The 16,958-nt window shown below is 48.7% G+C and overlaps 1 protein-coding gene across 3 annotated transcripts in view; it reads left to right on the top strand.

Annotated features, from left to right (window-relative positions):
* Positions 1-16,958, top strand: part of LOC116957480 (CD166 antigen-like) — a 69,462-nt gene that overhangs the window by 36,077 nt on the left and 16,427 nt on the right. For all 3 annotated transcript variants that reach the window (XM_076053053.1, XM_032979661.2, XM_032979666.2), the window contains exons 4-11: positions 894-958; positions 1,068-1,152; positions 3,824-4,015; positions 7,328-7,452; positions 8,152-8,323; positions 9,107-9,222; positions 9,802-9,943; positions 13,645-13,766. In XM_076053053.1, the coding sequence (XP_075909168.1) occupies positions 894-958; positions 1,068-1,152; positions 3,824-4,015; positions 7,328-7,452; positions 8,152-8,323; positions 9,107-9,222; positions 9,802-9,943; positions 13,645-13,766 (1,019 nt within the window). The remainder of the gene's footprint in view (positions 1-893; positions 959-1,067; positions 1,153-3,823; positions 4,016-7,327; positions 7,453-8,151; positions 8,324-9,106; positions 9,223-9,801; positions 9,944-13,644; positions 13,767-16,958) is intronic.

The following is a 16,958-nucleotide window of genomic DNA, read 5'->3' as shown; positions in this document are numbered from 1 at the left end:
TTTGATACTGTAGCATCGTGACACAAATGGAAATCAGCTGACCGAAGAATTGTGCTAATATGAGCTTTAAAAGTAAGGGCAGAGAGCAGCGAGGCTCCAGAGGCTCTTGGACACGCCGCTGACAGTTTATTATGGGAGGGTCAGACCCCCGACAATACCCGACTGGGACCAGAGACACCCAGAGGACAGCTGCTCTCAAACTAACATTTGCGGTCGGCACGTTGGCCAACATTTTTCGCGGCATCGCAAATGTCGCTGACCGGCTTCTATATACGGCCCCCTTCCGTCACCGTCCGTCCCGTGCATCGCCCTCCTTTCCCCGTCCGTGTTCCATGCACCCGGGGTGGGATGCATGACGGCCTCCACCACCCCCCCCCCCCCACCATGGACACTCAGACGATTCCTCCTCAGGTCGTGCACCGGGCAAGTTTAGAGATTGCCGTGCGGTTCACAAAGCCACGTGGTAGCCCCTGCGTCATGAATGGCTGCTTCTGTTTGGTGTCTGATGACAGCCGCGATGCAGGTACAGCTTGGGAGCCGTTGGGCTGGCAGCTTCAGAACTCGGGGTTCTCACATTCTGTTAATGTCATCTGTCTTTCCTTTTTTTTTTTAAAGGGTGTACAATGATGATGACGATGATTATGATAATGTTGATGTAAGCAACCGCATGAATGCGTCTGTGCAATGCAACGCACCGGTAGGAAGATGATGAATGTATGTTGCATGTATGCACGTTGCACATCTTTCGCACCGTACGTAGCCAACCGTGATAATCGAAGGCACGTACGGAAGTGTGAGCGACGTGCAACCATTGGCTTCAGTTAACAGCGGTGCCAATTATACCCAGGCTGGGTCTGCGTCTCAAACCTTTATATATATTTTTGTTGTTACAGGTAAACCGACACTTCCGAAAATAACAGCAAACAGCCTGCCCATTCCTGCCAACACGCTTGAGCAGGTACTTACCGTAAAACAAAAACTTTTTTTTTTAAATGGCACCGCGTTGTCTTGGATCGGGACAGTTTTTCACCCCGTACCTCATGGCCCCCCGCTCTGGTGATTTACAGATTGCCACCTGCACATCGAGCAACGCGTTCCCGGAGCCTGTCATCGTGTGGTACAAGGATGGAGAGAAGATGGATAAATCTGCAGGTGGGGGGTGGTTAGCGTGCTGCGCTACGAATCTGGCGCGGTGTGTAAACATCACCGCTGGAGAGACAAAGGCGGCCGGCCGTGATGTTGGTCACCGACCCCCTCGTGTGTCCTGCCGGCCTTCGTAGGTGCTCACTGAGCACTAACCCTAACGAGTGTGTCAAGGCTACATGGGGGATCTTTGTCTTTGTTTGTCCGTGCGTGGCAGCCAAACGGAGTCGCACATGCAGAATTCGCCAGCCCCCCACCCCCTTCAACCTCCACCAACACGAACAATGACAACGATCCCCCATATAGTGCTGTTAGTGAGCACATTTTATAGCCAGAATGGCACACGACGGGTGTGTTGGCAAGTACCACGCCCAGTCTCCTTTGTCTCCCCAGTGACGATGTTTACTGCATGCTGCACCAGGTAGGCTGAGTCGCCCCGAGGGGGCCCAGGACAGGTTAAGATATTCACCACTGTTATTGATCGTGAGCGGGAATCGAACTTTGTAATGCAGTGCACCAACCCACTCCCCGCAAAAGTGACGCACACCTTTGCAGCCACGTCAGTTGTTACGTAAAAAATACATTGCGGTTATTGTATTGCTTGTCATTATTAAAATATTGAAACATAGGCCTGCTCATGCGGGACCAGTCATGGCAGTTTTTGTTTGACACATTTATGAAAATGAGATCGGGGTGAGGGCTCGAAGCTGCTCTGATAACACTTGCCACTGAAGTCAGTCATGGCTGAATTGAACTCGGGTCACATGGTCTATCGCGCAGTGCGCTGACCACGCCACTGCTCCGCGCAGTGTTAGTATTTGTGTAGTGACAAACTCGGAGACACTAAGAGTTGGAGGCACTTCTTTATTAACAAGCACCATCGGGGTTAACACTTTTATAATAAGTCCATCCATGGTCAGCGACGTTACTCAGCCAGGACAGTTGGTAGGCCGCCTGACTGGTGACGCCCCGAGATGGTGAAGACGGAGACTTAAGCCCTCTGCGGTGAAGACTTAAGCAGCTCGGCGGGGATCCCACTCCATACGACAGCCTCGAGGTCCCATCCAGGGGCCCCTCTAATACTGTCAACATGGCCTGGCTCCGCCCCCGGCCACGCTCCCTTTCTAGAACCTACCAGCGGTTCTTTGTGTGCCCTTTCCCCTAGACCCCCCCTCTGGTGTATCACGTGGTCTGCTGACGTCAGGGCTGTTGTAAACCGCAGATCCCATTGCCTGCCAGCAGCCAGGGCTATGCTGCTACATTTGTACTAAATCCAAGTTTAACTGTAATTCGTGAAGTAATGACCACGCGTAATGCGTTATATTTCATTTGCAACCGAAGTCTCCTTTCGTAAAAGTGTCTTTTAGCCTCATAGTGGCTCCCACCAGATTTGAAATAAAGGATATCAATCTGTCATCCATCGTAATTTGTATGATTAAATTCCGCGGAGGGCTTAAGTGTCGGCGCTAATTGATGCCTTTGAGTGCACACAGCTGCATGTGACTCGCTGCAGATGTCGCCGACATGTGGAGTGAACAGAACAGAGGATGTCACCGGGTTTTTTTCTTTTGTCACTCTCCAAGAAACTGACAGCTCGTGTTTAGTCCCTGAACACAGTGTAGCTGCGCACGTGCAATGTCAGGCACTTAACATTGACGTGTGCTGCGTCTTTTTTACCAAGCAGCATAGGCCCAAATGACATTTGAGCGTATATTTTTTTTTTATTAAAGCCATAATGTGTAAGTGTTTTGCCAACAATCTGCGTGTCATGTTGGCGGTTGTATAAAGACGTCGCACCGTTCAAAGAACTAAACTGGTGTCTTTCTTTGAAAGGATTGTCTGCACAGGCAAAGTTTAATCGTTGCTTCATCCCTATTTTTCGGTCAACTGAAGCTTTATTTTTTACGCTTCACATATAGCAGTTAAAAATGATGCAACATCTATACATATCACCATACGTACACGTTCATGTATATAACAGAGGGATTTACCATTGAGTAATTCCTTTCACCATAGATACATTTAGAAAAATAACAATTTGCACTTAAGGGGCTACAGTCGAATGCGTGAATACTTTTAGAGTCTTAAAAAAGTCAGACACGTAAAGAATACCTGGAAATAAAGTGACACGTATTGAAATAATGACTGAAATTCTTGCAAAGCCTGCACTTAGGCACCCTCAGCTGGTAGATGAATCTGCCTTCTGCTGTGGGATAATGAAGCACCTGTCGCTTCTGCACGGATGGCGTCCAAGCTGGCGCGGATATTCAAATCTGTATGAATGTCTCCGGAAAAAAAAACAACTCTCCGACCATCGTCACCGTGGTGGGATGATAACAACTTCACCTGGAGGCCATGAATTCGATCTCGACCCTGACCCCTGCTGTATATTTGGGGTTTGCATGTCTCTGTCCCTGTGATGGTGTGGATTTTTCTCCAGATCCTCCAGTTCTCCGCGCCGCGTTTAGAATCAGCATCACGAATTTTGAGTATTTGGCTGCTATAAATTTCCCGCGATATGCCACTTCGTTCAGCTATCATTTGTGGTAGCCAGGTCGTTTCTGAAAAAAGAGCTATACAGCTCAGTGGGCCTTACCTGGTAAAATTAAATATCTTTTTTGAATAGTTTTTATGTTGACAAAAGTCCTTTTTCTCTCCGACCTTGCGACCTTTCCCGCAGCCGAGACTGAGTTGGCCGTGCAGCCAGACGGCCTTTTCTCCGTGACCTCAAAGTTACGCTCGAGGCCTTCCAGGGCCGACCGTGACTCGCTCTACCACTGCGAGGTCCTTCACTGGGCGCCGGGCGAAGGCCCCGGAATGCCCCCGCAGCAAAAGCTTCTCAAGTCTGCCGCCGTCAACGTCACGGTGCACTGTGAGTCCTTTGTCGGTGGTGGGTGTGTTGTTTGTGGTTGTGTCCGTCGTGGGTGTGTTTGTTCGTGCTTGTGTCGGTCGTGGGTGTGTTTGTTCGTGGTTGTGTCGGTCGTGGGTGTGTTTGTTCGTGGTTGTGTCGGTGGTGGGTGTGTTTGTTCGTGGTTGTGTCGGTGGTGGGTGTGTTTGTTCGTGGTTGTGTTGGTGGTGGGTGTGTTTGTTTGTGGTTGTGTCGGTGGTGGGTGTGTTTGTTTGTGGTTGTGTCGGTGGTGGATGTGTTTCTTTGTGGTTGTGTCGGTGGTGGGTGTGTTTCTTTGTGGTTGTGTTGGTGGTGGGTGTGTTGTTCGTGATTGTGTCGGTGGTGGGTGTGTTGTTCGTGGTTGTGTCGGTGGTGGGGGTGTTTGTTCGTGGTTATGTTGGTGGTGGGTGTGTTGTTCGTGGTTGTGTCGGTGGTGGGTGTGTTTGTTCGTGGTTGTGTCGGTGGTGGGTGTGTTGTTCGTGGTTGTGTCGGTTGTGGGTGTGTTTGTTCGTGGTTGTGTCGGTGGTGGGTGTGTTTGTTCGTGGTTGTGTCGGTGGTGGGTGTGTTGTTCGTGGTTGTGTCGGTGGTGGGTGTGTTTGTTCGTGGTTGTGTCGGTGGTGGGTGTGTTTGTTTGTGGTTGTGTCGGTGGTGGGTGTGTTTGTTCGTGGTTGTGTCGGTGGTGGGTGTGTTTGTTCGTGGTTGTGTCGGTGGTGGGTGTGTTTGTTCGTGGTTGTGTCGGTGGTGGGTGTGTTTGTTTGTGGTTGTGTCGGTGGTGGGTGTGTTTGTTCGTGGTTGTGTCGGTGGTGGGTGTGTTTGTTTGTGGTTGTGTCGGTGGTGGGTGTGTTTGTTTGTGGTTGTGTCGGTGGTGGGTGTGTTTGTTTGTGGTTGTGTCGGTGGTGGGTGTGTTTGTTTGTGGTTGTGTCGGTGGTGGGTGTGTTTGTTTGTGGTTGTGTCGGTGGTGGGTGTGTTTCTTTGTGGTTGTGTTGGTGGTGGGTGTGTTGTTTGTGATTGTGTCGGTGGTGGGTGTGTTGTTCGTGGTTGTGTTGGTGGTGGGTGTGTTTGTTCGTGGTTGTGTTGGTGGTGGATGTGTTTGTTCGTGGTTGTGTCGGTGGTGGGTGTGTTGTTCGTGGTTGTGTTGGTGGTGGGTGTGTTGTTCGTGGTTGTGTTGGTGGTGGATGTGTTTGTTCGTGGTTATGTTGGTGCTGGGTGTGTTGTTCGTGGTTGTGTTGGTGGTGGGTGTGTTGTTCGTGGTTGTGTTGGTGGTGGATGTGTTGTTCGTGGTTATGTTGGTGCTGGGTGTGTTGTTCGTGGTTGTGTCGGTGGTGGGTGTGTTTGTTCGTGGTTGTGTTGGTGGTGGGTGTGTTGTTCGTGGTTGTGTTGGTGGTGGATGTGTTTGTTCGTGGTTATGTTGGTGCTGGGTGTGATATTCGTGGTTGTGTTGTTCATGGTTGTGTTGGTGGTGGGTGTGTTGTCGGTGGTGGGTGTGTTGACAGTGTTGTGACCAGTCGAGCAGCATACTTTGTGCTTTGGCGCTAAGCATTTATTAATTTTCAACAGCTGGCGGGCAAAATGGTACGGCGAGCCGCTGCTGTGGTTGTTTTTTTTGCAACGCTCACGACGAACGATCCAGAAAGTCGTGCCATACAATTCGACTTTCTCCATTTCTGATTTCTATTCACGGGCAACACTTGCGTTTAAGTTCACTCAGTTCAACGCAACCTTTTGGCAAGCAAAGAACGTTGTCAACTATGTTCTGAATAAAATCTCCCTTCGCATGTAAATTGTTAGGACACGTAATTCAGCGCATCCCTTGTTTAACGTAGCGCGAATGTTGATCAGCCATTCTCAATTTGCTGCTGGATGAAGGACTTGTGTATTTTACTCCCTACAATCCTCCTATTAGCATGGTCGGCTACGTACGGTGCGAAAGAAGTTCAACATACATACATGCTTTGAAACTCTCTGTCTTGCATCTGCATGCACTCCCAATCTCAGTGCCATCTCATCCCGTGCCCCCCTCCCCATGTTGCGGTCTGCCTCTTGGCCACTATTGTCTTGACTACAAATTGAAAAATGGTTTCAATAAAAAAAATTGAACCAACAAGAACAAGGGCCAGCGCATCATATGTTTTACCATCACATCGTGAATTCAGTGAGTACGGTGGATGGCTCGGTGCCATTCATAATATAAATGTTTGTTGTTTTATTATGGATCGTTTTACACTTTGTTCTCTTGCCCCATCAATATTTCCACCGTGCCACTGTGTAATGGTAAATGCACGCATTGCTTTTTGGTATTCTTACTAAATTCATTTTTTTTATTTCACGGGCAAATTTTGTATTTCGTTCACGCGCTTTTATGTAGTTGGTAATTTTTGCCGTGCGGTTTTATATCGCCACGCATTATTGTTGTTCTGTTTTCCACTGAACGTTACAAGTGCCGTGTAAATAAGTTTTCCTTTTTTATGGCTCATGCTGCAGTTTTAGTTTTGTACATCCTGTTTTTGTACAGGTCGGCTTTCTCGCAAGAGACGTCCTGTGCCAGTGGACGCCCACACTTGTTTGAAATGAAACGTTTTGTTCACCGAACTTCCCCTGCCCTGATGTGGAAGACGTATAACGATGCATTGATCAATCTATTAATAGCAGTTTTTTCTTCTTCACGACTCGGCAACGCGTTCAGACTCAAACATGCACCACGTGACTGCTTCATGAGACAGCTATAGCCACTAGTGGCCGCTACATTCACCTTCATCATTGTCACAAAGTAGTAACAGACAATCGATTTGATTAGCATGGTTGGCGAAATAAATTCAACATACGGTACATACATTTGGTCGCGATTAATGTCTACGTGATAAGCTGCTTCTTTGAGCTATCATTTGTGGCCAGGTCGCCTCTGGAAAAAGCTATATGGCTCAGTGGGCCTTACCTGCTAAAATAAAAAAAGTTTAGTTTATAGTATAATAATAATTTGGTGAACTGGAATGTTGACAATTCTTCATATCGTGGAGGGGGAGGTGGGGGGGGGGGATGAAGGCAATTTATTAAAAAAAAATTCGTGACTTACTTACCTTCCCTATACTTTGTATTATTGTTGTTGTAACTTTGTAACTCGTCCCCTATTGGACATCTCTAAGTAAGAAAAGAGCTTCACAGCTCATCGGATTCCGCCAGCCTAAAAAAACAAAGTCAAGATCCTGCTTCGAAATTCCGAACCGTCGTTACACCCCCTAAGTGGTGCCCCCCCCCCCACCCCGCCCCCCCCCCCCCCCCATGCATCTTTGTGGAGCGCAGATCCCCCGCAGAGAGTGACGCTTATCGTGGAGCCGGCCACTGTCAAGGAGGGGGACAGCGTCGTCATGGAGTGCAGCACGGACGGGAACCCGCAGCCCTCTTCCTTCGAGTTCTACAGGGTCTTTGTACGTGACGACTCTTGTGGTGGCGACGCAGGGCGACCACGCCTGCGACTCTTTGCTTAGACTCAACGCCCGTCGTGTAGCCCTCTGGCCGATGAAAGATTAATGGAGAAAGGGAAAAAGAAAAAAAATATATATATAATGTGATGGGGACTTGCTTCAAGGAATGGTCACGGTAGGTGCGTTTGAGATTGTTGGGTAAATGCTGTGAGAATGTCGGCTGCAGGGGCAAAGCAACACCACGTGTCGAGCTGTCGAATGAAAATACTTCCTCGCTTTTCAGCTGCGTTGTGTCAGCGGGACACAAAATAATAGAATAATTTTCTTACGTATTTTCTGGTTTATTTTTGACACCGAAACTTTTGCAGAGTGCCATACCAATTATTCAATTTAATATGAAATATAAACCCATTTTGACGGAACAAAAAAAATCTAAAAATATGGAGCTGGCTTTGGATAATATTATGCACGGAAGGTTGACTCGAAAAATCCAAGATAAATGGTGGAAGCTTCAGTCAGTTCTCGATTGAAATTCCAAACAAAACGTTTTACACATTTATAGTCGGTGCGCATCATCAGTTATTCTTGACAGAGGTATGTAAAACACCTAATTCATTCATTTTTCAGCTGGAGAGCCGCTTTCTCCCCCCCCCCACCCCCCGCGCCGCATCACAAAGCCTTTAACCCTTCCCCTGCGCCCAGGAGAAGGAGGAGAGGCGGGAGCGGCTGGCCACGGGCGTGCGGGGAGCGCGGCTCACCGTACCGGCGGTGCGGCGCTCCGACTCGGGCGTTTACGCCTGCACTCCGACCGTCACGACGCCCGGCCAACCGGGACCGGGCCTCACCGCCGATCGCAAGGCCCTCTCCGTGCACTGTGAGAGCGAGCGGGATGCGTGGGGGTTGGGCGAGCGCTTGGCACCCCCTCCCCCCTCCCACCCCACCATAACCCCCCCCACTCCCCGTGGGGTTTCTGAGCAATAATCGTTGGTAAGAGCGCCGCTCGGAACCCGCCCAGCGTTTTGCCCTCTGAACAAATTGGCGGTGTCGAGATGAGAAGGCAGCTTCTCGTCTCCTTGGCTTGCACCAAGCACCGTGAAGAGTGTGGACTGAGTCATCCGCTGGACGTTCGCGATGCGCGATCCCGCCCAACGTGCCACTTGGGTCGTTCATCACAGGTGGTGGTGACGAGTGATGCGCCCCTGCAAGTTCTCGTCCGCGACATCCCACCGCCGGCGAAAGCGTTGCGTGCACATAGCAAGCCTCACGTTTCTTCCAGCGCCGCTTTTATTGCTGGAATGGGGGAATGCTTCATGAAGGGCTGCCACTCGTTCTCAAAAGTGGACGAGCCTGAAACCCGAGTTTTCAGACTACAACCCATGGAGCTCACAGGGCCTGTATACGTTTCATTCAGAGCTGTCACAAGTTGGACATGGTGGTTACTTTTTCTACCACTTTTTGTTGTTGTTGTTGTTGTTCCTGTGAGTTTCCAGCGACAAGCTGACTAATCTAAATGAAAAACCTGACAGCAACATTAATCAACTAACTACATTTGCATCATGTGCATTCATTGTGAAACCGTTCCCTCTCCCTCTCTCTCCCCCCCTCTCTCCATCCCTCGTGGGTTTATTTTTTGTATTTTTCCGTGTGCCCGGGCCAGTCATGGGCGAGGTGGCGCCCAGCTCGCGGGCACCCGTGGTGGTGCCACGGGGGGGCACGCTGGCCGTGTGGTGCACCGCCGAGGCATCCACGACCCTCGTGTGTAGCTGGGTCAAGGTGAGCCGTGCGGCAGAACCCGCTCCACCTCGTCGCCTCTCCCCTCTCTCTGTCGACGACGTTTTAACGATGTGTGTGTGTGTGTGCGTGTTTTTTCTGTAGGATTAAGAAAAGGTTCACGTTGCAGATTTTGGTTTCTGTAAAAATTCACTTGAAAGATTTGCGCACGTGTCCCACCATACACCTGATTTAGGTGTGTCCAGGGTACATCAATAGACAGGTCAGGAACGTAGCAGAGATGATGGGATACGTGCTGTTAGCGAGCACCTATCAAGGTCGACACGGCGACCGAGAGAGTGGGTGACCAGCAGTATGCCCGGCTGCCTTTGTCTCCTTTGCGGCGATGTTTGACCATTGCACCGGATTACTCATTTGAGCCGGCCTAGTGGAGGCCCAGGACCGGTTCAGATAATAATCGCCGCTGGTGTCGGCCGCAGCGGGCACGTGATGACACGCACACGAGCAGGTCACGGTGAGCGGCGTTCGCCCGGCGCTCCGCTCATGAGCTTGGTTGAGGAAGCGTCGCCAGAGCGAGCGCTCAATCGGGGTTCGGTGTCTGTGGTGCGTGCGGCCCCGCAGAACGACCAGGTGTTGCTCAAGGGCTTCAAGCTGAGGAAGCAGAACGTGGGCTACACGGACATGGGCGTGTACACGTGCGTGTGCACGCTGGAGGAGGTGCCGGACCTGAGCCGCAACAGCTCCGTGCAAGTGCTTGTGGAAGGTCGTTCGCTCCACTCACTCACTCGCCCGCTCGCTCGTCCCCCCCGATCACCCCCCCCGCTCGCCCACTTGCTCGCCCCCCCCGCTCGCCCACTCGCTCGCCTGCTAGCCTCCCCACTCTCGCTTCTCGTCAAATCGCACGGCGCTCGCCGTAAACACGGGGACATATTGCGTGAGACATTGCTCGTGAGAGGAAAAAATGTGATCGGTTAATGTTTTTGGCGTGATCGATCATTTTAAAAGACGGACCGTGAAGGGCGTCTGCTTAAAGATGATTAAGGATCAGATCAGAATCTTTATTTATCCTGGAGGAATACGATGAGCAACGAAGCTCTCTTTCACAGATGTCCAGTAGACATTCAATAATTCTTGACTTAAAGCTTTCGTGACTGCAGGAATTCATATTCTTTGGGTCTTTCGGTAAAGTCACGTAGATAGGTTCAAATGAATAAAAAATACAATAAACAAAAACCACGACGTTTCGACCATCCTCCTGATGACGATCGCTTGTGTTGTGGTCGAAACGTCGTGGTTTTTGTAGATTTTACTTTTTAAAATTAATTTTAACCTATGTACGTGACTTTACCGAAAGACCCAAAGAATATACATTCAATAATTGTTTTTTCCCCCCTCGCATTCATATATGCAAATGATAAAAAAAAAACTGCCAACGTTCTCAAAATGTATTTAAATTTGCTCCGCGGCTTTATTTTTTTGTCATGATCAGCAAGATTGCACACGTCTTAATTGTCATCTTCGTTAGAGCCTCACGGATTAAAGCGGCGCTCTCATTAAGTCTCCCAATGACTCATGCACACCCCCTCGTTTCGGGCCGGTGTAACGCAAATCCACTTCACAACGTGGAAGTGCTGCCCAAGGCAATCCTCCCTCCAGATTATTCTCATTGCGTCGCTTCAAGTTACACGGATGTTTGTACGTCGTGTTCACAAGGCCTCCACTTCTTTATTAGTTTTGTTGTTGCTGCTGCTGCTTTATTTCCCAATTATATCCCAGCTGTGGATACGGGCGGCGTCCCGTGATATGACGAAATCTCCATTGGGAATTATTACGCAGCTATCAGCGCATCACACTTCGTCAGAGGACCCCCAACCCCCATCTCCAAGATTATGTCATAGAACAACCTCTGCTTTCCCCTCGATAAGCCTCCTCTTTATGCACACACGCGGGCCACACCTTGTACTGCATTACAACGAGTATTCATCACGTGTCAATCACATCCTTAAGCCTTCGAGTTGGAATTTTAGCAAATTTAATTAAAAGCCAAGTTCATTGTTAAGGGGTTTTTTTTCTTTCTCCTGCAGTCATCTCACGGTAACTTGAGAATCTGCTTTAGTAATGGGTGTTTGTCCAGAATAAAACCCAATAAATGAGCAGTGCTGTGGATCATCATCATGAGCCCAGCACCACGCAGCTACCCTTCAGCTTCTGACACGGCCATCTCAGTTGCCCCCCCGCCCCCACAATTTCCACTCGCTCCTCCCTGCCAACACAGCCTCTTCCATCATCCAGTGAGTGTGACCAAATCACCCTGAATTCACCCGATCTTGTGGCATACGAACAGCTGAGCAGGACGGAGCCTGGGTGGTCGTGGATGGGAGAGTGCCAGGGAAGACGGTGCTCGTGTCAGCGTGGGTTGCGTGCTGGCCAGGCGATGGCAATGCAGCAATCGATGTCAGAATCAGAATGTTTATTTATACTGCAGGAGGAATCCGATGAGCTATGAAGCTCTTTTTCACAGACGTCCAGTAGGGGCGGGTCAGAACGTTACAACAAAACGATAGCATCACAAAGTATAGGAACGGTAAACGAATCCCTTAAATACCATATAAATAAAACTAAACAGTGAGCTATTCGATTATTTTTCAGAAGCGACCTGGCCACAAATGATAGCTCAACGAAGTGGCTTATCATGTGGAGCTTTGAGGATTTATCTCCTTATATGTGTCAGTAGGCTCTCTCCCTGTAATATAATTTCTTTGCACGTTCCAAATTCTCATGAATGGAATTGACCAATCATCCCATTGCGAGACCCTCTTGAAAATAGTGTGATAAAAATAAAGGACATGACTATTTTAGACCTCGCTCGTGAGATGGAGCATGGTGGCTCAGAGGTCACCCAAGTGTGCTGAGACCCTGGGTTCCAATCCAAAATGCAGGCACGTGTGACTCAACTGGGTGATTGTTGAGCATACTGAGTTGGTGGTCTCAGCCTAGTCACCAATGGCTATACGCACAAATAGAAAACAAATAAAATATATATTCTTGGTTCTTTCGGTAAAGCCACGTAAATATAACTAAGAATATGAATCCCTGCAGTCACGAAAGCTTTAAATCGAAATAAAATATAGTTCCGCACTTTTTTTGGGCAAAATTACGTTTTTTACATTTTAAAATATCGGTTTGACTCATAAATGGATTTATTGCCATGTGACGACCATTGATTTACTAATGTTCCGCTTGTTTACAAAGGAAAGCCTCACTAAGTTTCAAGACTCTTTTGCGGTAGGGGACGCTGTTGCAATGTATCATCCCATTTGAATAAATTGCGATGTGATTTTCAACCACGGGATGTTTGGCCAACATTAGTGACATGGCTGGAAACCAGAGAACCCTGAGGAAACCCGTGCAGAAAAGGGGGGAAGAACATCCAAACTCCACAGAGGAGGGAAGGTGCCCGAATTGGGAATCGAGCCCAGGCCATTCTTGCTGCGAGGCAGGAGTGTCAACCAATGGGCCACCATCCTGCCTCCCAAATTGGTCTCAGTAGCGGGGCTGGTGGTAAGGCGCTGCCCCCTGCTGTGTGGAATCGAGGTCACTCGGACGGGATCTCAGAGGTGGCTCTGTGATATCCTCTTCTGTGGACGTGTTCTCTCTCCCGGAGAGTACGCGCTGCTCAGCGACAGAACCGAACGGACACTTTGTGTTGGGGTATGGAAAGGATTATCATCATCATCACTACTACTATTATTCTTATAATTTAATGTTAACATCTTGCCACGGTGGCAAAATGTTAACGGCCTCGCCCGGTATGCAGGAGTTTGTGGGTCCAATCCCGAACTTGACGCTGGTATACTTGGAGTTTGCGTGTCTCTCTCCCCGTAGCCGTGTGTTTTTTTTCTGCCGGTCCTCCGGTTTTTCCCTCCGCATTCAGGATCAACATGGGTTTTCAGTATTTGGCTGATATAAATTTCCACACGATAAGCCACTTCCTTGAGCTATCATTGTGGCCAGGTCGCTTCGAAAAAGGAAATAAATAGCTCAGTGGGCCTTACCTGGTAAAATAAAAAGAATGGTTTAGTTTTTGTATGTTAATGTTATTATTTGTAAAAACGCTGTCCCTGTTCATGGGTCCCATAGATATAGCAGCTCGGCCCGAGTTATTAATGCTTTGACATTTGCATTGACTCTGTGTGTTCTCTGGTCTAACACTGGTGAGACAAGGCCACAGAAGAGGCCGTCTCTGGTGTAGGCCAATCAGCGTCAAGGACAATACACAAAAAAAATCATCAAAGCACTTTTCCCTGCATGTTTTACCACAAACGTGCGTGGTTAATGCAGACTTGATGAGAGGTGTTCTATTTGGTGTTCGAACACCTGTATCCTTGCCGGAAAGGGTAAAGCCTATTCCTTTTTTTGTTGTTCATCAACTGTCCCTGCCTGCTGGTCCATGCTTCTCCGCAGGTCCCCCAGCGCTGCATGGACAGCCGAGCACGTGCGTTGATGTGAACGAGAGCCTGGAGCTCGCCTGCACCATGCAGGGCTTTCCCAGGCCCCACGTCATGTGGAGCATCACCGGGAGCCAGGTGGGTGCCTCCGTCTCCCTGTGGAGCCACACAAACCACGTCCCACGTCGTTTTCCCCGTGGAGTCGCGCAAATCTCAAAGCTCCACGTGATAAGCCACTTCGTTGAGCTATCATTTGTGGCCAGGTCGCTTCTGAAAAAGAATCGAATAGCTCAGTGTTTAGTTTTATTTATATGGTATTTAAGATATTCGTTTACCGTTCCTATACTTTGTACTGCTATTGTTTTGTTGTAACGTTCTGACCCGCCCCTATTGGACGTCTGTGGAAAAGAGCTTCATACAGTGAGGGAAAAAAGTATTTGATCCCCTGCTGATTTTGTACGTTTGCCCACTGACAAAGAAATGATCAGTCTATAATTTTAATGGTAGGTTTATTTAATATATTATTATATTAATAATATATTAATATATTTTCATAGTATGTTTTTGTTTGCATTTTGACTGCAGGTATTGTGGTTAATGCAGACATGAATCCTTGTAAAAAGGTTTCAGTTTTGTCACCAGAAAAAAAAGGGGAAAAATCCTATTATCACATTGTGGTACTGGCAAAGGAGGTCTAATGATGTAGATGCTCACCCCGAGCCCTCATTACTTTGATAGTGGCATTGTCTCTGAGCTGTGTGACGCCTTTTGGCGTCATCTGGTCGAGCACCAATTGGGTCGAGGCTCAAAAGAAAGCCGTCCCTTGGTGTGACCAATCAGTTTCAAGGACAATGCATCATATATTATCATAGTATGTTTTTGTTTGCATTTTGACTGCAGGTATTGTGGTTAATGCAGTAAACATGAATCCTTGTAAAAAGGTTTCAGTTTTGTTGCCAGAAAAAAAGGGGAAAAACCCCATTATTACATTTTGGTACTGGCAAAGGAGGTCTAATGATGCCATCTAGAATGTGCCGACCTTGTCAGATTTCAGAAGCTAAGCAGGGGTGAGCCTGGATAGTGTTAGGCGATGACCCCGGACAATGAAGTTGCAATGGGTTGCTGCGGGGCTACATTGCGGGCAGCAGGGAGCTGTGCGGCAAAGTATGTTCTGTTCTGTACTAAACCTCTGATGAGCGCGGGTGACCACGTACGTTGGGAAAGAAGTTCAACATACATTGCACATACAGGAACGTTCCAGACGATGGGGGGCAGCAAACGAAATGGGCGACCTTCCACTGACTGAAGGTTGACTGGAGGCTTCCGTGGCCAGCGCTTTGACTGCTTGACCGAACCATCCAGAATGTGCGCGGGGAGGGAATAGAGTGAGATGAGAGGCGAGGGGTGGGCAGGAGCGAATCCGCGGAGGGTTTTTTCAAGATATGCGAACGCAATCTTGGAAGAAAATCCGGGATCGCACGCGTGAGCCGCTGATCGCATACGAGCAGCAACTCATGCTTGAATTAATTCCGGCCGCCGGATGTGATGGCCGGAACGGATTGTTTCCCAGTTTCAGAGTGGCTGACACGAACGCACTTGAAACGGTTTTGGATCGTATCAGATACGCGCGCAATCATCTCACCTCCACGCTCCTGGGAGCGCTTGCCTCGTGCGCGCACCCTAGGAGGAGGGTGCGGCGTTTATGGGAACGGGGAGGTGGGGGGGGGTAGGGGTAGAAGGGTTAACGTTTGGCTGCGTTTTATCCGATGCAGACTCGCGTTCAAAAGATTGCGATGAAAGCAACAGCCGCTCACTTTCATCAACCGCCCTCCGCCGAGGTCCATTTTAATACGAGCACGAACAACGGGCGCGCAGATGAGAATTCATTTTTGTGAGGGCCCACGTGGCAATTAAACGCCTAAAAATAATTGCACTGATCGGCGTTTAGGGCTTGTCTGAGGCCCCGTGTTAAATATACTAATTAATTATCAAGGATAACGTCCATTTTTTTTAATCCACTGCTAGATGAAGGACACGTGTCGGTCATGGGGGTTGTTAGACAATACTTCACCACACTGGTCAGTGTTTGAGAGTGGTGGCGCAGTGGTTCGCGCGCTGCACCACGAACCCAGCGACCCGAGTATGATTCCTGCTCGTTAACAGCACCTGTTCAGTCTATACGGCGGATCTTTGTCACACAGTGCATGTTGGATATTGCTCGCCACTGATGTTAACCGTGGACAGGAATTGAACTTGGGTCGCCAGGTTCACAGCGCAGCACTCTAACCACTGTGTAACTGGTTCCTGCCAATTGTTTAATGTTATTTGATAGTACAGGTTATGTTTACAACTGTAAAAAAAGTTAGTTTTTGCATATTTGTAATTTAATTTGTTTTATATTCTACTTCTCATGTGCATGTTTACGAGGCAGTGCTAATTGTGTATTTACCACAGTAGTGGAGGTTTCCAGTATAAATACACATTTCACAGGGACCAGAAAAAAATAATATCCTTAGCGTGCTATGAAGCGCGGGTGGACGGTATCGTGGTTACAATTAAAATAGTTTGATTTGTGGCTACGGCCAACATCAGTGGTGAGTGATGTATTACAGTGGCCAGTGTGGTCATGTGCGGTCAAACAAATCCCATGCTGACTTTAAATGTGGAGGGCCTTCATCCAGAAGCAGATTCACAGTGGCTGATTTTGATAAGATTATCATAAAAAGGTGATCGTCAGCATTTTCATGGATTTTTGGAAGCCTTGACCTTGGGAGGTGCAATATATAAACTGCTGTCATGTGGTAAAAAAAAATAGTTGAAGGAGCATTGATTAAACACCAAGTTTAGCAGTTGCGGATTGCATTAGTTGTCAATCTTTACACAAAGTTTTCAGTTTATCAATAAATGTGTCAGTTGATCTTGCTCCCAAGGATGCGATCTGATGATAACTTACCTGTGTAGTGACATATGACGGCATTATGTCGGGACTGTACAACTGGTGTCAGAAGTGGCACAATTTTTAATTCTAGACTTAGCTATAGTGAGGCGATATGTTCACACGTCACAGAAAACCTGCCAGATACTCCTCGGGTGACGAAGACGACGTAGAAACCATCCCTCTGACAGCCCCGGGGATGGCCGCCCCGGAAAGTTCAGACGAGACTTCGCCGCCGGCGGAGCAGCGCTGCGTGACTTAAGCAGCCGCGTCATCGCGATCGAAGATTCGCCGCCCTGCCCGCGCCCACCTCGCTGAGCTGCTGGGCGCCGCGGCCGTGCTGGTCGCCGAGCTCGACGCTGAGGAGCCGCCGACGGAGGAGGCAGCCCCAGAGC

The sequence above is a fragment of the Petromyzon marinus genome, chromosome 3 (assembly GCF_048934315.1).
Source record: "Petromyzon marinus isolate PM22_M1 ecotype Great Lakes invasive population chromosome 3, UKy_Petmar_22M1.pri1.0, whole genome shotgun sequence".
In the NCBI taxonomy this organism is placed as follows: Eukaryota; Metazoa; Chordata; class Hyperoartia; order Petromyzontiformes; family Petromyzontidae; genus Petromyzon; species Petromyzon marinus.
Note: the sequence above shows the minus strand (reverse complement) of the source record. Positions and strands in the feature narration are given on the sequence as shown.